We start from the raw sequence: 18,427 nt of genomic DNA, 5'->3' as shown, positions 1-18,427 counted from the left end.
GATGACTAGAACCTGGCATATAGTCTCTGCCAGGACCTTTTCGCTCCACTATCCCCCAGGAGACTCACTCGGTCACCCTCCCCCTTACCTACTGCTCATCAGCATCCTCCACAGACAAATAGCTTGGTCACTGAGAACTCTCAAGCATTACAACCAAAACTCCCTCTACCAGTCTTAATTCTTTTTGTCGTGCAAGTTTGAAAAATCCTAGAAAAGGATTCTGTTTTGGTTTGGGACCAGTGCCTATCCCTGGACCAATCAAATGTGACCATGATATTACTCACAAACACAGCCACTATATACAGACCACTGTGCCCACGACACCACAACAAAATGTGCATTTCATTCAAAGTCCTTCATAATTTGTCCCCAACATACCTTTTAAGCTAATCTCCCATCACACACCTACATAAAACCAACACTCCAAACACAGTGAATTACTCAATATATTCAGATATAAACTACACACTTTCATTGCTCCATGTTTTACTCATTTTGTTCCTTCTGCCTCTAATGAACTCTATCTTTGAACTGTCAAAATTCTTGTCCTTAAAGGCCCAGTTAAAAATCCTTTCCCTCTTGCCTTCTGCTTCTCAAAATTAGTCTCTTTATCCTCACCACTTGCATACCCTCTATTGCATGTACTTATGAATATGTGTTACTTCCCCCACCAGATTTTAAGCTCCTTAGGGTCAGAGATCCCAATATATTCCTCTTTCTGGAGTTCCTGTTGTGGCTCAGTGGAAACGAATCCAACTAGGAACCATGACATTGCAGGTTTGATCGCTGGTCTCGCTCAGTGGGTTAAGGATCCAGCGTTGCCATGAGCTGTGGTGTAGGTCACAGATGCAGCTTGGATCTGGCATTGCTGTGGCTGTGGCTGTGGCCGGCAGCTATAGCTACAATTAGATCCCTAGCCTGGGAACCTCCATGTGCTGTGGATGCAGCCCTTAAAAAAAGCAAAAAAAAAAAAAAAAATATATATATATATATATATATATTCTTTCTGTCCTTCAGTAGGGAAGGCAACACCATGTGACTTAAGACTCAATAAATGTTTGATAAATGAACAATCCTTCAGAAATGTTGATTACATATCACAAACTGGAGTTCCTGTTGTGGCACAGGGGAAACGAATCCGACTAGTATCCAGGAGGATGCTGGTTCAATCCCTGGCCTTCCTCAGTGGGTTAAGGATCGGGCCTTGCTGTGAGCTATAGTGTAGGTCGCAGACGCGGCTCAGATCCCCCTTTGCTGTGGCTGTGGTTGTGGCTGTGGCTGTGGCTGTGGCGTGGGCCAGCAGCACTACAGCTCTGATTAAACCCCTAGCCTAGGAACTTCCATATGCCACATGTGTGGCTCTAAAAAGCAAAAAAAATAAAAAAAATTAAAAATAACAACAAAAAAAACTAAAACATATCATGAATTGTTGATCACCAAATAACAATGGAACATCTTCTCTATCTGGGAGACTACTTTAGAACCTAACTTCCTTAATACCACCAGTACATAAGCTTTCTGAAATAGAAAGAACTGGCCGCGACACAGATATATAGCCTTCCCTCTATCTTCAAGACAGCCAAAATCAGCCATGAAAAAGGAAATCTCCATTCTTGATGGAAACACCATTAAATATATTCAATCCAAGTGCAACATTTTGTGCTGAAACAGATCTTCAATACACTGAAATAGCAAAAAGATTTCTATGTACTCTCATCATTAACTTCAAGCAGTAAGGAAAAGATATAGAAAGAAGCAGCTTGATTTTCATTCTCACAAAATCTCAATCTCAACTGTTTTCTCAAATGAAAACATAGCTTTAGACTGCATATCAGCACAGCACTCTCAATGCTCACAGTATGACAGACACAGGAAGTAGAAGCAAATATTCATCACTTCTACAAATCATTTGGCAAAAATAGTGCTCTGAGATTAAATCTACACCCCCTCAAGTCTGGAGTTCTCTTCTAATGTAGCTGACTATATTTGAGTCAAGGGCTTCCAGTCCACTTTGAATTGCTGCCAGAATGAGCTCTGAGGCTCAGCCAGCTAAAAAAATCTGGAGCCTGGTGTTGGATTTCACTTCTGGTCCTATAGGAATCTCCTCCTGGAGCTATAGAATACCAATGTAGCCACAGGCTACAGATTTCATAAAATGCCACTGCTACTTCTATATAATCTGTTGAACTTGGTACTCTGGAGACAATTATACGGAAGACATGCAGAAACCCAATACATGGTTTTCCTAGTCAATGCACTAGATTTTATTAACGATAAGCCTGAAGAAGAAGACTCCTATGGTTGGAAAGTCCATAGCCCTATAACATAGCCAAATGAATTGTCACTAGGTATGTACAACTGAAAAGTTTCCTATTTTATACTATTAGGGGGAAGAAAACAAACATTTAACAAAGATTAATTATGTGTCAGGTGCTTTTTGACACATCTTATCTCATTTAATCCTCACAACAATTCTGTCCACTTTTTATAGTCAAGTAGCCAATAAATGGCAGAGCTAGGATTAAACCTATATCTGGATAGCTGATCCCCAAATCCACATCCTTTCCGCTAAACCACATTACCTCTTGTCTACTTTGCTCTGAAAAATATGCTTTAAAAATTCAAGAAACTAAATGGAATGTGGTATCCTGGATTGGATCATGGACCAAAACAGGTATTAGTGGGAAAACTGGCGAATCCAAATAAAGTCTAGAGTTTTAATGTTGCATCAATGTTAATTTGCTTAAACAAATGTATCATTATAAGGTAAAGTGTTAACATTGGGGAAACTAGGTAAAGAGTATGTGGGGAGTTCCCGTGGTGGCGCAGTGGTTAACGAATCCGACTAGGAACCATGAGGTTGTGGGTTCAATCTCTGGCCTTGCTCAGTGGGTTAAGGATCGGCACTGCCGTGAGCTGTGTGGTATAGGTTGAAGACGCAGCTCGGATCCCGCATTGCTGTGGCTGTGGTGTAGGCTGGCAGCTGTAGCTCCGATTCGACCCCTATCCTGGGAATCTCCATATGCCGAGGGAGCAGCCCAAGAAATGGCAAAAAAGACAAAAAATTTAAAAATAATAAAAAAAAATAAAGAGTAAGTGGGAACTCTCTGTACTCTTTTTATGACTTTATTTTAAGTCAAAATTCTTCTAAAATAAAAAGCATATTTTTAAAAATTCAAAGTTATGAGTTTCAGATATTGTCCAGAAGTCCGATATTTAACTGGATATTCCCAATGGAGTAGAAACATGTGGTCTTTTCTATAAATTTTGAATCTACCAGAGATGTCAGTGCTGGCTTCATTAAGGTAGCACAAAAGTTAAATTCAAAACCAAATGATTTCTTGGTCATTGATCAGCAATGAAATTCAGCCTGTCCACAAAAAAAGAAAACTTCAGCAAGGTGATCATGATAGCAGGTGACCTAAACAGCTGCTTTATAATACATTGAAGTAAGCATTTCTGGGTAACTGGGAAGCAGAAACAATACAAGTCCACATAGAATTAAAGATTAGAATGATGTCATTAAGATGCTGCATTTTGAGAAAGAGTACCAGACACAAACTCAACTGAACCATCTTAATCAGAGAAGCAGATATGGGTTCATCCTTTTTTGAGGTAAGATCTCATGCAAACCATGAAGCAAAGAGATATAACTGCAAAAAGCATCAGACTCCACCCCCAAACCCTTCAGGGCAAACCAGAAGGCAGTCTCCCATCTGTTTATGCTGTAGAAATGGCTGCTGATCCTGCATTGAACTCCAAGACACCTGCACATAGAGATGGTTTCTACCAGGAATATCATCTCTAAAAAACAATTAATACACTTATACTGAAAGGGTTCATCTGGGAGATTTAAATTTCCATACTGTTGCTACTATAATCTAAAGCTTAGACCTCTTCCACTCTGCTGACCCAGGATAAACTTATAGCTAAAAGTTCTATATGCTTAGTTGCATCACCAACTCAGTTGGGCAGCCAGCCCTCCAAGTGACTTAAACACATTTTTTTGAAGCCTTCTTGTTTTCATCTTCTTAGAGGGCTATTTATACCATTTTCAGTGTCCCACCCCCCACCCCCCGCTTTTGGAATTTTAATTTCCTGTAAATGCTTCCCCATTAGAGCATTCCCTAGTGCCATTTTATTCTTGACCCTTTTCAATGCAAAATCCTTAATAAAGACATCAGAAAGGGGAGTGAAGGGCAGTAGAGAGATACCAGGAAAGCTTCTGAATTGTTCTCTGAAATTTTATCATCTAGATGCTGAGGGTGGTCTCTTTGTTAAGAGTTTAGCATCCGCACCTTAATGCCCAACAATTCATATTCCCTCTGGAATCGTAGGGACTCTCTCTGAAAGAGTCTGTTGTCCAGTTACCAGGCCCCATTAGGCATGTTCCCGCCCAGGAGCAGGGCCTGAAAAGAATGTCGGTGCCTCCCTTCAGGTATAGGTGCCTGGGGGTCAGGGGGAGAGGGGAAGGCAAGGGGTGGAGTGGGAGGCGGGTGATCGACAGGGATAGAAACGGTGTCTCCTCCTCCCTCTGAATGTGAAATAGCCAATGAGGTGGCGCGGTCGGGCCGGCCCGGCCGCCAGTGCCATATAGTATGCAGCAACCCGAGGAGTCACGTTGGGGGAACGGCAGAAAGCAGCTATCCTTTTACACTACTTTGCTCTAGCAGCTATCTTAATGGTGACTGCGTGGCCGGGGGGAAACCTGATCGGCCAGATCCAGCCGAAACCGGGAGGGAGGGAGTGGGCTTTCCGGAGGGGGGGAGGGGGGAGGGAGACGAAGAAGGAGGAGTGAGAGAGGGGGAAAGAAAGAGGAAAAGAGTGCGAGGGAGTGAGGGAGGGAGGAAAATAAACAACAAAAAAAAAATGTCCTCTTCCTCCCCCACCGGGCAGATTGCAAGTGCGGCGGATATCAAGCAGGAGAATGGGATGGAAAGCTCCTCGGAAGGGCAGGAGGCACCCCGAGAAGTGGCGGGGGGCGCGACGGCGGGGCTGAGCCCCCCGGCTCCAGCCCCCTTTCCCCTGGAGCCGGGGGACGCCGCGGCCGCCGCCGCCAGGGTGAGCGGAGAGCAAGGGGCAGTATCGGCGGCGGCGGCTGGAGCAGCGGCCGATCAGGTACAACTCCACTCGGAACTTCTGGGCAGGCACCACCACGCCGTGGCCGCCGCCGCCGCTGCTGCGCAGACCCCACTGGCCTTCTCGCCAGACCATGTAGCCTGCGTGTGCGAGGCGCTGCAGCAGGGGGGCAACCTGGACCGCCTGGCCCGGTTCCTGTGGTCCCTGCCCCAGAGCGACCTGCTACGTGGCAACGAGAGCCTGCTGAAGGCGCGGGCGCTGGTGGCCTTCCACCAGGGCATCTACCCTGAGCTCTACAGCATCCTCGAGAGCCACAGCTTCGAATCGGCCAACCACCCGCTGCTGCAGCAGCTCTGGTACAAGGCACGCTACACCGAGGCCGAGCGAGCCCGCGGCCGGCCGCTGGGCGCCGTGGACAAGTACCGGTTGCGCAGGAAATTCCCCCTGCCCCGCACCATTTGGGACGGCGAGGAGACGGTGTATTGTTTCAAGGAGAAGTCGCGCAACGCGCTCAAGGAGCTCTACAAGCAGAATCGCTACCCTTCGCCCGCCGAGAAGCGGCACCTGGCCAAGATCACTGGCCTCTCCCTCACCCAGGTCAGCAACTGGTTCAAGAACCGCCGGCAGCGCGATCGGAACCCCTCTGAGACCCAGTCCAAAAGGTGAGCGCCAACTTTCCTCCTCCTCCCCCTTCCTCTCCCCCACCCCCTTCCCAGCTTTCTTTTCCTCCAAGTGCTCGCAAACATGGCGCTTACCTTCCCCACCAGCTTGGTCCGGCTGCCCACCTCTCCCCGCCCCCTACCTCTCTCCCCGGCCGGGGGGAGGGGGGGCAGCGGTAGCGAGGGGCGGGAGAACCTCACTCTTTACCCTCCCCCACCTCCCCCAAGAAGTTTCTCGTCGCCCGCCTAGGTCTCAATCCCCGCCCCCACCGCGGCTGGTCACTGCTGCCCGGTTTCCCACCCCCATCCCGCTGGCTTTGAAGTTGGCACTCTGTCCCCGGTTCTGGCCGGGCGAAGGGGCTTGTGTAGGCGCCGGAAAGGCAGCTCTCGTGGCCGCCGGCGGCCTACGGAGGTTGCCAGCGCCCGCCGGGGTCTGCACCTCCACTGGGTTACACCGGCCTGGCGCGCGCACGCGCTCCGGGACCCCTGGGGTTCAGCTGCCCGGAGCCTGCGCTGAAGATGACCGTGGCCGCTCTGAGGGAGGGGAAAGTTGGCGGCGGCTGGCGGCGCGGAAAGGGGTCTGGGGACGTCGAGGTTTTATATGACAGAGTTAATCATTCACCCTGCCCGCTGTGGTTCCCTTCGCGGCCGCGGCAACTGTAGGGTGTTGGTGCGGCTCTGCTCTGCGGTGTTTTGAAACCTGATTCTGAACTCCTTAGTCTCGGATTTCAGCGCTGCTGGGGTGGTGGGGCTGGAGGGCTGCTTCCTCAGCCCCGAACACTCGGTGGCTCCCTCCTGGCGGGTGTAGTTGGGGGAGTGGGCGCAGACAAGCCATTGGCGGACAACGGGAAAGGAGTGGGGGCGCTCTCCACTCTGCACCTCCTTGAGCGCCCACCCTGGCGGCTTGGAACTTTTTGACTGCCAGGTGTTTTTTTCCCCAACCGGTAGAAAATACCGGGCTTCCCACCTCTTTTGTGCGTCTTCCTGAGTCAGGCACCTAGTCTCTGTGTCTGTGTGTATTGTTGGGCGAAGTAAAGTAAGGAGAAGGTCGCCTAAAGGGATGGTGTCTCCAGCCCCGCGGGCATAGGAGAGAAAGAATCCAAAAGCAGCTCGAAGGTTCTGTAAAGGGAAGGAATCTGGGAGCCGGGGAGCCCGGCCGGGCGGGGAGAAGGCGATCACCTGGCGCATTCCAGAGCCCGGCGCGGGCCGCTCCTGCCATGCGCTCCTGCGGGGGCCGGAGCGACGGCTCCGGCGTTCCTCGCCCAAGGCAGGGAGGGAGGCTCTGTGCCCGAGCTGGGCTTCCAGGTAACCAAAGCAAGGCGCGCACTGCCACCTGCGTACACCCCGGCGCAGACTTGCGGGGAGACCCAGAGCAGACGCATTAGTAACTCCACGCCACCTGACCCGGCGTCTGCCTGAGACTGCGGGCCCTGTCGCGAACAGAATCCCCGGGGCAAGGGGTAGGGGGCGTGGGGAGCGGGCGCAGACTGCAGCCTCCGCTCCGCCGGCAAGGCGGGTTCCCAGGGTCTGCCTCGCCACACTCTGCCAGCTTCGACCCCCGCCCCCCGCACACACCGCCCCGCCCCCGGCCCAGTTGCCTGGCTGAGGCCCCTCTCCGGATCTACCTCCCACCCGCACCCCCGGTGAGTCACCCTTGCAGACGGCGACGGCGGCTCAGCCTCAGCTCGTAAATCAAAGCGCTTTCTGCGCTCCTGGCCCCGCAGCCCAAAGCCCGGGTAATCCCCTCCCCTCTGCATGAAAGCGAACCGACTGCCGGACACTGCAGGGATGTCGGATCCTCTGCTGGGCTAGGTCCCGCCGCGCTCCAAACTGCCTCTGCCCAACACCCCCCTTTTTTCCCCTCTCTCCCAAGCTCAGACCAAATGGGAAACCCCCACCAATACCCCGCCCCGGATTTGGTATTTCACCCCAAATCGGAAAGCTGAGGAACACAATCCTGTCTGGAACAGAACAGGGCTGAGGGTGCTGGGGAAGGGGCCTGATAGGTACAAGGCCACTGAGTGACCCACACCCTTTACCTCCCACCTCACCAGGACACTGGATGATGTTTGTTAAATAGGCCCCTATGGCTTCCTTTGGATTCAAAGGCGACTGCACATAACAGTTCTTGGGTTGAAAGTGCTTTTCCTACAACAAGGACAGCCACTTTGTTGAATGAGACATTTGTCAGTCTGGTGGAGTAGAAGTTTGGGAGCAGGTGAGAAAATGATTTCTTGTTAACTAACTGGCAAACAAAACTGAGTACTTCCCACCTCCTGCTCCTTTGGCAGTTTCATTTATCTCTGAAATCAGACTAATCTGGATTGGTTTGAGGGGAAGGGAAAGAGTTCCTAACCCAAAAAACTGACCACCTCTTCTGATACGTTTTTTCTATGGTATAGGTAGCAGCATAATTACCAGTAAGAAATAATTTCAATGCTATAAAAAAAGATACATACAATTTTCCTGAAAATCCTGTTAGCTGAATTTACATCTTTCAGACCTCTGGATTTACCCTGAATTTATTAGTAGTAAAGATTATTGAGATATGAGAGTTCATCTTCCCAGAATCCCTGGTCAGAATCTGCTGAAAGGCATCATAGCCAAAACAAAAGATTTCCTGCTGTGCTTTCCTTAAATGCTGCCTTTCGTGGGGTTAGAGGCTGGTTTTCTAAACAAATGGCACTAAGTAGAATGTTGTGGCCCTGACTTTCTGAACATCTTAATCTCCTGCTCTATACAGTGAGTCAGATGGCAATCCTAGCACCGAAGATGAATCCAGCAAGGGTCATGAAGATTTGTCTCCTCATCCACTCTCTGGTTCATCCGATGGTGTTACCAACCTCAGCCTTTCCAGTCACATGGAGCCAGTCTATATGCAACAAATTGGAAATGCTAAAATATCTTTAAGCTCTTCTGGAGTTTTGTTGAACGGAAGTTTGGTACCTGCAAGTACTTCACCTGTCTTCCTTAATGGTAATTCTTTCATTCAGGGACCCAATGGAGTTATCCTTAATGGATTAAGTGTGGGAAATACACAGACAGTGTCATTGAATCCACCCAAAATGGCATCAAACATTGTGAGCAATGGTATATCCATGACTGACATACTGGGGTCTACCTCCCAGGATGTGAAGGAATTCAAAGTTCTCCAGAGTTCTTCGGCTAACTCAGCAGCCACCACCTCCTACAGCCCCAGTACTCCTATGTCATTTCCAGGGCTGATACCCAGCACTGAGGTGAAAAGAGAAGGTATTCAAACAGTGGCTTCCCAGGACGGAGGCTCTGTAGTGACTTTTACCACACCAGTGCAAATTAACCAGTATGGCATCGTCCAGATCCCCAATTCCGGAGCAAACAGCCAGTTCCTTAATGGGAGCATTGGATTCTCTCCACTGCAGCTGCCTCCTGTTTCAGTGGCAGCTTCACAAGGTAAAAGTCTCATTTGGCACCATAACGCATCAGTGAATGTTTTAGCCAGCTGCTGTAAATGACGCATTTGATGAGAGCTATAGATTGCTGTTACTGTTCAGGTACCTTACTGGCTGCCATAGCTACAGAATAGCTTTGGTTTATTTCTCCTTAACAACATCCATGTAACATCTAGCTTGCTTGGTTCCAGGGCATCATGGGGGTGGGCTTTTATTTTCGCAACAACGGAATGGAAAAATACAGTTCACAAAGAGTCCTGCCAGTTCTATAATTATAGAAATATGCTAAGTCAATTGGTGCTTACAAAACAACCCATTGCTTGACATTCTAAGATTAAAAATTAATATTATTACTGCTAAGAACACAAAATGAGTCAATCAGTTGGTAAGAATGTGTACAGTTCACCTAAGCATTATTTATTTGACCAAAAGATGTTTTATAAGAGCAAGCTAAAAAGACTGGATCATTTGTGTTTGATTCATGTTCCTCCTATAAGTAAGACTGATGGACCTAAACGAAAACAAGAGGAGTATGTGATTATTGCTCTGCATGTATACTCACCCCCTAAGAGTGTGGGTTTATTTATGGAGGCAACTGTAACTATTATTTTATGTGTTTGTGACTTTACTAAAGCATCTACTAAAGAAAGCACTGATTGGAAATTTGGGAAACCTGAGGCTGCTGTGCCAGTTCTTCAATGACTTTAAGCAAATCTGGATGGCTCTGTGTCATTGTTTCTCTATAGAAACAGGAATAGTTAGTATGGCAATGGACATTGCAGAGGCCCTTGAATTCAGAAGTAGGAGATGTTAATACACATTTGCCTTCCTGGAAGCAAATCTGAAAATCCAAATTTTTACCAAAGCGAAATAAGTAGTTAAAGATCAGCTTCCTGTAAAATGTTTCCCCCCAAAAAAAAAAAATCTGTTTATGCACAGCTCTTTTGTCCGCACAACTATGGTCCACTTCAGTTTATTTGAGGCATTAATGGAAAAATTGTTGTGGAATAAATTCCATTCTGTACATTTGTTTCTTTTTAGGTAAAATGGTAGTATAATAAAACACAACAGTCCTGCATCATGCTATTTCTTCATTGTTCCAGGCTATGGAAAGGATTAACCTAAGTCACTATCCAACACAGGGCAAGCATAGGAAAACCACAGAGAAAGCCGAAGTGCTTAGTTTTATAATACTTTTTGTAGACCTAACCCTTATTCTCTCTTTAGGAAAATCCAAATAGTAAATAATATTTTAAAGACAACAAATTTGAGCAAAAAGCCTGGTATGTACATTGAGGGAGGAGAAAAGCAGGAATATTTCTTTCACATAATTTTAAAAATTATTAGAAACTACTATAGAAAATTATTACAAACTAATATCTAATTCCTAAAATGGGACATTTGATATGAATAAGACCAACATCCTCGGTTAAAATAGCTAAGATCAAATGACAGGTCTGTCAATCCTTAGACAGTCTGGGTGAGTTGAAGACATAAGTTTAACCATATGGGTCCAGGAAGCAAGATTCCCTTATAGTGATTGTCTGTTGCAGTTTTCAATAAAGCATTTGGGGATTCATCATTTCTCTAAACAGATTTCTGTAGTTGAAATTTATATATGAAAGTAGAATATCTACAATTTTTACCCACTTTATAACCTGAGAAAATAAGGGGGTTTTTTAGACATCATTATAAAATATTTTGTACCTATATAATATCTCAAGTGGGTTTTTTAACTGATTTTGAAATTATTGTTCAATTTATAATTGCAGCTATACTTAAATATCAGGTTTTAGTTCATATCTCCTTTCTCCCTTTATTTATGTAAAATATCTGCCTATTCAGAAATATTATTTTATTTATATTCAATAGCAGTTTGGGAAAATGTCACATCTATTTTGTTATATATGACCCTATCAAAAATAATGAATCATTATTGTTCACATACACAGTGGCAAACAAAACTTCACAAACACACATTAAAAAGCAAACATCTATTTCTGATGTCTTTTGCTACAGTTTAGCAGCCAACAATAATTTTAGAGCCGTTTTCATTTGTTTGGCCTGGAACAAAGATTTATGTCAGGGAAGAACTCAAACATACATAGAAATGTTTTTCTTAAGTTCAAATAAAATGTTTTCAGTTTTTTAGTTGTTTAAAGACATTCCTTTGCATTCAGTGTGCTTAAAATGTTTGGAAAACAAACAGCCCTGTGACATTTATTTATCAATAGAAATGGCCTTATAATCACAATTATTCTAATACTTCAAGGAGGGAAATGTTTTAGCTGAATTACCTTTAACATTGGGCTGATTTCTCAAAGTAATGAAGTTTACTGAATATCTAACTCAAAATCAAGATAAACAGCCCATTTGAATTGTTTTGTCATAAAACTCTACCATGTCCACCTTTGCTTTAATGGCAAGGTGATTGCCATTATTTCTTTCACTATGCCTAGGTAAAGACTCAGGAGGAAAGGGGTTTTATTTGATGGTAGGAGTTGGGGGAGGGTCTGATTCATCCGCATTGTCTGAGTTAGTTGATTTGAACATTTTCTCTGCTTCTAGTTACAATTCTTTTTCTGTTTCTGTTCTCTGTAGAACGTTATAGTCAGAGCCTCAAAAGATACAGACCTTTAAGAGAAGCATTAGCTCTAGTTCTTTATGTTAACTAGTAAAAGCACATTTCATTATTGTCATTTCTTCCTATCACTACAACACTGAAAATTCAGAACTAGCACAAACAAAAGAAGAAAAAAAAACCTATTGAATGTTTTGTTGATTTGACATTACTTTATGGTTAGTTTGGTGAAAGTTTGCAACTTGCCTGTACAGGTTTACATGGTTAACTTTAAGCCCCAGGGCAACTCATTTTATGTGGTATTTTTTTTTACATTGCCATTTATGTTTTATGTCAGTTACTAAGCTTGTCCTGAACAAAAGTACTTTATTTTGCATTTGTGTTTTCTAATTCTAATTGGCAGAGCTAGCAATAACTATCAGCTAATGGAAAAATATTAAAGTCTTAGTAGTAATGAACCAGAGACTTGACTGAAATTAAAACTTGGAAAAGATTTTTGTTTCTATACTTAATTTCTAAACCAGTAGTCCTGGCTCCCACTTCACCACTAGAATTTCTCAGGGAGTTAAAAATACACCTGTTCTGGGACTTCTGAGTCAGATTCTCAGGAGCAGAGTCTAGGAATCTGTAATTTTAAGTGCTTGAGGTGATTCTACTAAACCTGAGAAAAATCACGTGTTTAAAAAAGTAACCTTGTTTCTTTCCTTATGAGTTCCATAATGATAATCTGCACTTTATTTTTTTAGGTAATATTTCAATAAATTCAAGCACTTCAGATGGGAGCACATTTACAAGTGAGTCCGCCACAGTCCAGCAAGGAAAGGTTTTCTTGAGCTCGATTGCTCCCAGTGCAGTGGTATATACTGTTCCTAATTCAGGCCAGACTATAGGATCTGTTAAACAGGAGGGCTTGGAGAGGAGCCTGGTCTTTTCTCAGTTGATGCCTGTCAGTCAGAATGCACAAGTGAATGCAAACCTGTCTTCTGAAAGCATCTCGGGGAGTGGCCTTCACCCACTGTCTTCCTCATTAGTTAATGTGTCCCCAACTCACAATTTTTCCCTGACTCCCCCCACCCTACTAAATCCAACAGAGCTAAACCCTGACATTGCTGATGGCCAGCCAATGTCTGCACCTGTGGCGAGCAAATCTACTGTGACATCTGTCAGCAACACCAACTATGCAACTCTTCAGAACTGCTCCCTTATTACTGGTCAAGATCTATTATCAGTCCCCATGACCCAGGCTGCCCTTGGGGAAATAGTTCCCACAGCTGAAGACCAGGTGGGTCACCCCTCCCCTACAGTACACCAGGATTTTGGCAGAGAACATCATTTGGTTATGCAATCAGTAGCTAGCATAAAAGAGAATTTCTTAACAAATTCTGAGAGCAAAGCAACAAGCAACTTAATGATGCTGGACTCCAAATCCAAGTATGTCCTAGAGGGCATGGTTGAGACTGTCTGTGAAGACCTGGAAACAGACAAAAAAGAGCTTGCCAAGCTCCAGACTGTCCAATTGGATGAAGATATGCAAGACTTGTGAACCTAATTTCTTTCTCGCCCCTCCCCATCAGCAGGCAAATATTTTCATGAAGACCTAAGGACAAGCATTTTCCCATTTAAAGGGAAACACTAGTTTTGCAAGTAAATGCATTCGAGACCCTTTGGATTGATCTGCATGAAGATCACAGTTAAATATGCAGCAGTAGAACTGCATTACTGCAGCCCTTTCCACATATGTTCTCTTTTAAATAGATGGAGACAGAGGAGCAAGATAAAATACATCAAGAAGTAAAAGTGTATCATTTGGTTGACCTAATATAATTCTAAGGTCAAATGGAACTTGACAAATAGTTTTTTAAATTAAAAATGCATACACTTAAGGTAGAAGATTAAATATCGCTACAGAGCATTAGAAACAATGTAATTCTTTTTGTTTACTTTTACTCCATGGGCATTGGTAAGGCTAAGAAGTATAAATGGTACTCCACACTATTTTAAGGGTATGTTTTTGAATATATACATTTCTGTTTTTCAGCTTTTTTTGTAAAAGTCCTGGTTCGTCTCTACATTTCCAAATGTGATTGTTGGTGGTTCAGTGTGGCTGAGCAAATTCGGAACTCCACTAAAAACTCTGAAACTTCAGTATGAGTGTAAATATTTTAGTCTTATAAGCAAGGATTTGAGTAATTACAGTGAATTTTATTTATGCTGTATATGTTTCTCTTATACTTCAGACACTATGAACTGAAAAGAAAAATGTTTTCGTACTGTTTAATTTATTTTTATTGTTTGAACAGGAAGTGAACAGTTGTTTCCAACAAAGTTTTACTTTTTGTAGAATTTTAAAAGTAATGATTTTTATCAGGAGTCTATTAAGGTCAATATTAATAACACTGAAACAGGAAATCTAACTCCCAATATTGGAATTTTGGTACTTTTTTTTTCACATACTTGTTCTTTATTTAGCAACTCTGATTCGTTTAAATATATCTTCTATAGAATTCTATGTGCCTTTTTACCTTGTGGCCTTTTTATTATTCTTACTAAGGTACAGAAGTGTCAGCAGAAGCACTGATGACTCTTTTCTACTATCCAACAGGGTTAATTTCACCACAGAATTGCTTTAAATCTGAATAACTTAAGTTTCACTTATATTACTGTAGTTAATGTTTATGATGCAAATGGTTGAACAATTATTGTTAATACTTTTCATTACAATGAAAGTAACAGTTTTAGACTACCATGTAAAACCAATTCTAGAGGCTATGAAGACAACCATTTTAAAGCAAAGAAAGAAAAGTACATTCTATCCAGCAGAATTCTGTCCTCTTGAAATTATTTTTAAATATTTTGAATCAGTTATTACATTATGACATATGACTGTTTGCACTATATTATCATGTCTTCTTTAAAAGTAAATCTTTTGGGGTTTCTGTAAGAAGCTTATTTGATAATGTTGTGAGCTGTGGTTACAGTTTTTATCAGGACTCTGACCATAGATGTAATAATGCAAATACATTTGTGTAGTAAAGTCTCTGGTCTCTGAAAAGCAGGAAAAGTGAGAAAATGGTCCCTTCAGAGATGAATGAAAGTTGAACATGCAGATGTCACAACATCTTGCTTTCTTTAAGATGGGAACAAAGGGTCCACTCTAGGTCTTTACATGCCCATCAGCCCAGCATGTTGAACAAGGGCTATAGAGGTAACTTTTGTTGTCATTACAAATGGAACTTGCAGGCATAGATGAAGAGTCCTATGAAGAATTCCTCTCCCATAATTTTGATATGAACTTAGATCCCCCCCCTTTTTTTTAATGGAACTGGTGAATGTTCCTGAACTGCTGAAACTACGTGGTTTTTGTTTGGTTTTGTTTTAAAACATCAGGTTTTTAGAGTTCTCTTACACTCCATCACTCCTTATACAGCTTGTGTGTTTCTTTGGGTGTGTGCTGATGATGTTACTGAGGTTATTTACATGGTTCTATAGTGTAATTGACATGAAAATAATATTATCCACTGATTGCTGCAGATATCAAGAGTTTGCTAATTATTTCAAAATACTACCCATCCAATAAGAAAGATGGGAATGTTTGGAAAGTTATATATGCTATATATAACAGGAAAAGTTTTATATGTCTTCCAAAATATAAGCTTCTCTTATTCATGGTTCTTCCTCTTTTCTTCCTTAAGAAAAAAAAAGATAGCACAAAACTTAAGACTTACCTAGGAAACTATTCATACTCCAGTATGATGTAATTATACCCCTACAATTACTCCAGGTAGCTACACAATATACCAGGTAAGAGTCAATGCACATTATAAAGAACTTATTGTTCTTTTCTATTCTTTCAGTGAAATAGGGCCAGTTGGTATGTAGCCCACATATATGTGAATGAAATAAAATAAACCCCATGATCTCCTTGCACAGAATTGCCTTTTCTTGTTTGTTTGTTTTCCTGGAAGTACCAAGGGCCAGACTCAGAACCCTTGGAGTTCATGTAGCAGAATTTCTCTCTTACATAAACCAATGCTTGAAGATGCTGCAAATGATCCTCTAATGACCCCCAAGGAGGAATCAGAATAGGGGTTAATAACTCTCCCTACAAACCCCAACCCCTGCTGCTGGCTGTGGAATTGTTGGTTTGAGCCTACCTATGCACTCTATCAGCCAGAATTTGGCATTTAGCGCTTAGTTACACCCAGGAAAGGACCGTCTATTTAAGGAGAAGGTGCATTTGTTCCTTAAACAAGCAAGAAAATCTGTGTTGTACTGCTTTATAGCTCACGTGTATTCATAGTAATGTAAAGACTGAATTGTACACAGGTTTCAGTGCCTTTCTTGTGTTATGAAAGGCAGGTAGATGTTATAGCCATAGATAAAATTCATAGGTGAATTGCACACTGACCTTAAATCTCCCTCTATATGCCCTTGTGTCTTGCATGTTAAAAGCTGGATTATTGGGCAGATGTTGCAGCCTGCCCTACTACATGTTAGACAATTGTGCATTAGTACATAACCAGAAGTTCTTCGCTCTTTAAAATGTTTTTGACAGATCATCTCATCATAAAAATATAAATAATTCAGAAAAACTGTAGGGAAAAGAATTACGTTTTACGAAAGATGTTTCAAAGTCTTCCTAGAACTTAGATAGAGCCTAATGGTTATTTTGTATCTAACTGATACATTTCATGTTAATTTCTTACTACCACCATACATTTTATTAAGCAAAATTATATAGCATGTGACTTGGCTTTCAGGGTTCTCAAAACATTTTTACTCTTTTGTTGCATGTACTGTATGTTTAGAGACAACCAGTTATATACTCAGTATGGTTTTACTGTGCCTTACACAAAGAGAAAAACTATACAGAATGTATATCATGGGGTGGGGTAACAGAGTCTTTACTGCACTGTTAGGTGATGGCACACGGAGCATGTCCCAGAACATTTCTGTGCTTAAATTACCCAACCAAAGAGATCTAAAGTATGTATGTTGTACTGTAATAGGGGTTTATGCCTGGACATTTAAGTGTTTTATTTGTTTTCTGAAATGATGTGAACTTATTTTTCTAAACACTATGCTAAATAAACTTTATATTTATACATACTGTATGTCGGAAAAGTTATTTTTCTCTGGGAAAGCAGAGAAGAGTAAGGAAAAGGAAAACAAAAATCTACAAACATTTCGTAGACTGACAAATAGAAGGATAAGAGCAGTCATTTGGGGAAAATAATCTCTGTTGGTCTTTGTACAAAATTACATAACTCAGTTGTACTGCATACTCAGAGACAAATTATTAGATTTCATCCTCAATGAAGGAAAGTAATGTGTCTTATTCATTTGGATGTCACCACATCTGAGCCTTATACTCTATATAAAGTTTAATGGAGTTAAACTGAAAGTTCCAAGATCCATCTCCAACCTTTGAAAGATCTCAATATAAACCATCTTTAAAGCACTTCCATGGATTTCCTGTTGTAATGAATCTATGAGGACTCGGGTTCGATCTCTGGCCTTGCTCAGTGGGTTAAGGATCTGGCATTGCCATGAGCTGTGATGTAGGCCACTGACACATCTTGGATCTGGCATCACTATGGCTGTGGTGTAAGCCAGTGGCTGCAACTCTGATTCGATCCCTAGCCTGGGAACTTCCATATGCCACAGATGTTGCCCTAAAGAGACAAAAAATAAACAAAGCACTTACATTAGCTAAAGCCTGGCTACACCCCAGTTGGGTCCACTAGTCATCTGGCATAAAGCTATGAAGATAACTGCATTACTGAGTGTGAAGAAGACTCAGCCTTGGTACAGTTTGCTCCTCATTTTAAAAGTACATGATATTTTATTTTGTGTGCTTCCCACACTAAAATGAAAAGGAGACTAGGTAAAAAAGTAGACTTGGATCAACTATATAATTCTATTACAAAACTAGTTAAAGTCATCAAATTAATTTCATGTTATTATGTCTAGACTTTTTTATATTGTCATTAAGTTCATTTATTTAGCAATTTTCTATGTAGTTAAACCAGTTGAAGTGAATAGTATATCCGTAGGTGGGATTATATTCATAATAACCAGACAAACATTTTAAAACATTTGCCAAGGTCACTGATCTACTTAAAACATTTTAGTAGCTCCTTGGAAACTAGCAAATTAAAACCTCTCAATGGGAATGCAAGACCTTCAGCAATACAATTCTATCCCACTTTTCTAATTTCCCTTAAAAACAATGTGTGGAAATTTACCTTTGTTCATCACAATTTCCAATAGAGTAGATAGTCAATAAAATACATTCTGATAATGGTCAATGCTACAAAGTCAATGACAGGGTGATGGGACCGAGAATGGGGCATGGGTAGAGGTGGGGACATACATTAGACTAGTCAAGGAAGATGTGTGAGGAAGTAACATTTCAGAAGAGAGATTTGAACTGTAAGAGGGAGCCAGCCTGCAAGACCTAGAATAGAGCATTCCAGACATGAGAAGTAGCAAGTACAAAGGCCTTGAGAGAGGAGCTCAGTGGCTGGATAACAATGTTATTCACTCAGGAGTCATGTGACAGGAGATGTGAACCAGATCACAGGTAGAGCTTTATTGGTCTGTGCCAAGTAGTTTGATTCTGAGAAGCAAGGAATGATATAATGAGATTTCCACTTAAAAATATCACCAGCCTA

The 18,427-nt window shown here is 42.6% G+C and overlaps 1 protein-coding gene across 1 annotated transcript; it reads left to right on the top strand.

Annotated features, from left to right (window-relative positions):
• Nucleotides 4,870–16,858, top strand: SIX4 (SIX homeobox 4). Its single transcript, NM_001244614.1, is given in 3 exon segments — nucleotides 4,870–5,741; nucleotides 8,482–9,170; nucleotides 12,497–16,858. Coding segments are annotated over 3 exon segments (2,358 nt in total). The 3' UTR covers nucleotides 13,294–16,858.

Source organism: Sus scrofa, chromosome 1, assembly GCF_000003025.6.
Source record: "Sus scrofa isolate TJ Tabasco breed Duroc chromosome 1, Sscrofa11.1, whole genome shotgun sequence".
Lineage (NCBI taxonomy): Eukaryota > Metazoa > Chordata > Mammalia > Artiodactyla > Suidae > Sus > Sus scrofa.
This window is presented reverse-complemented; position numbering and strand designations above follow the sequence as displayed.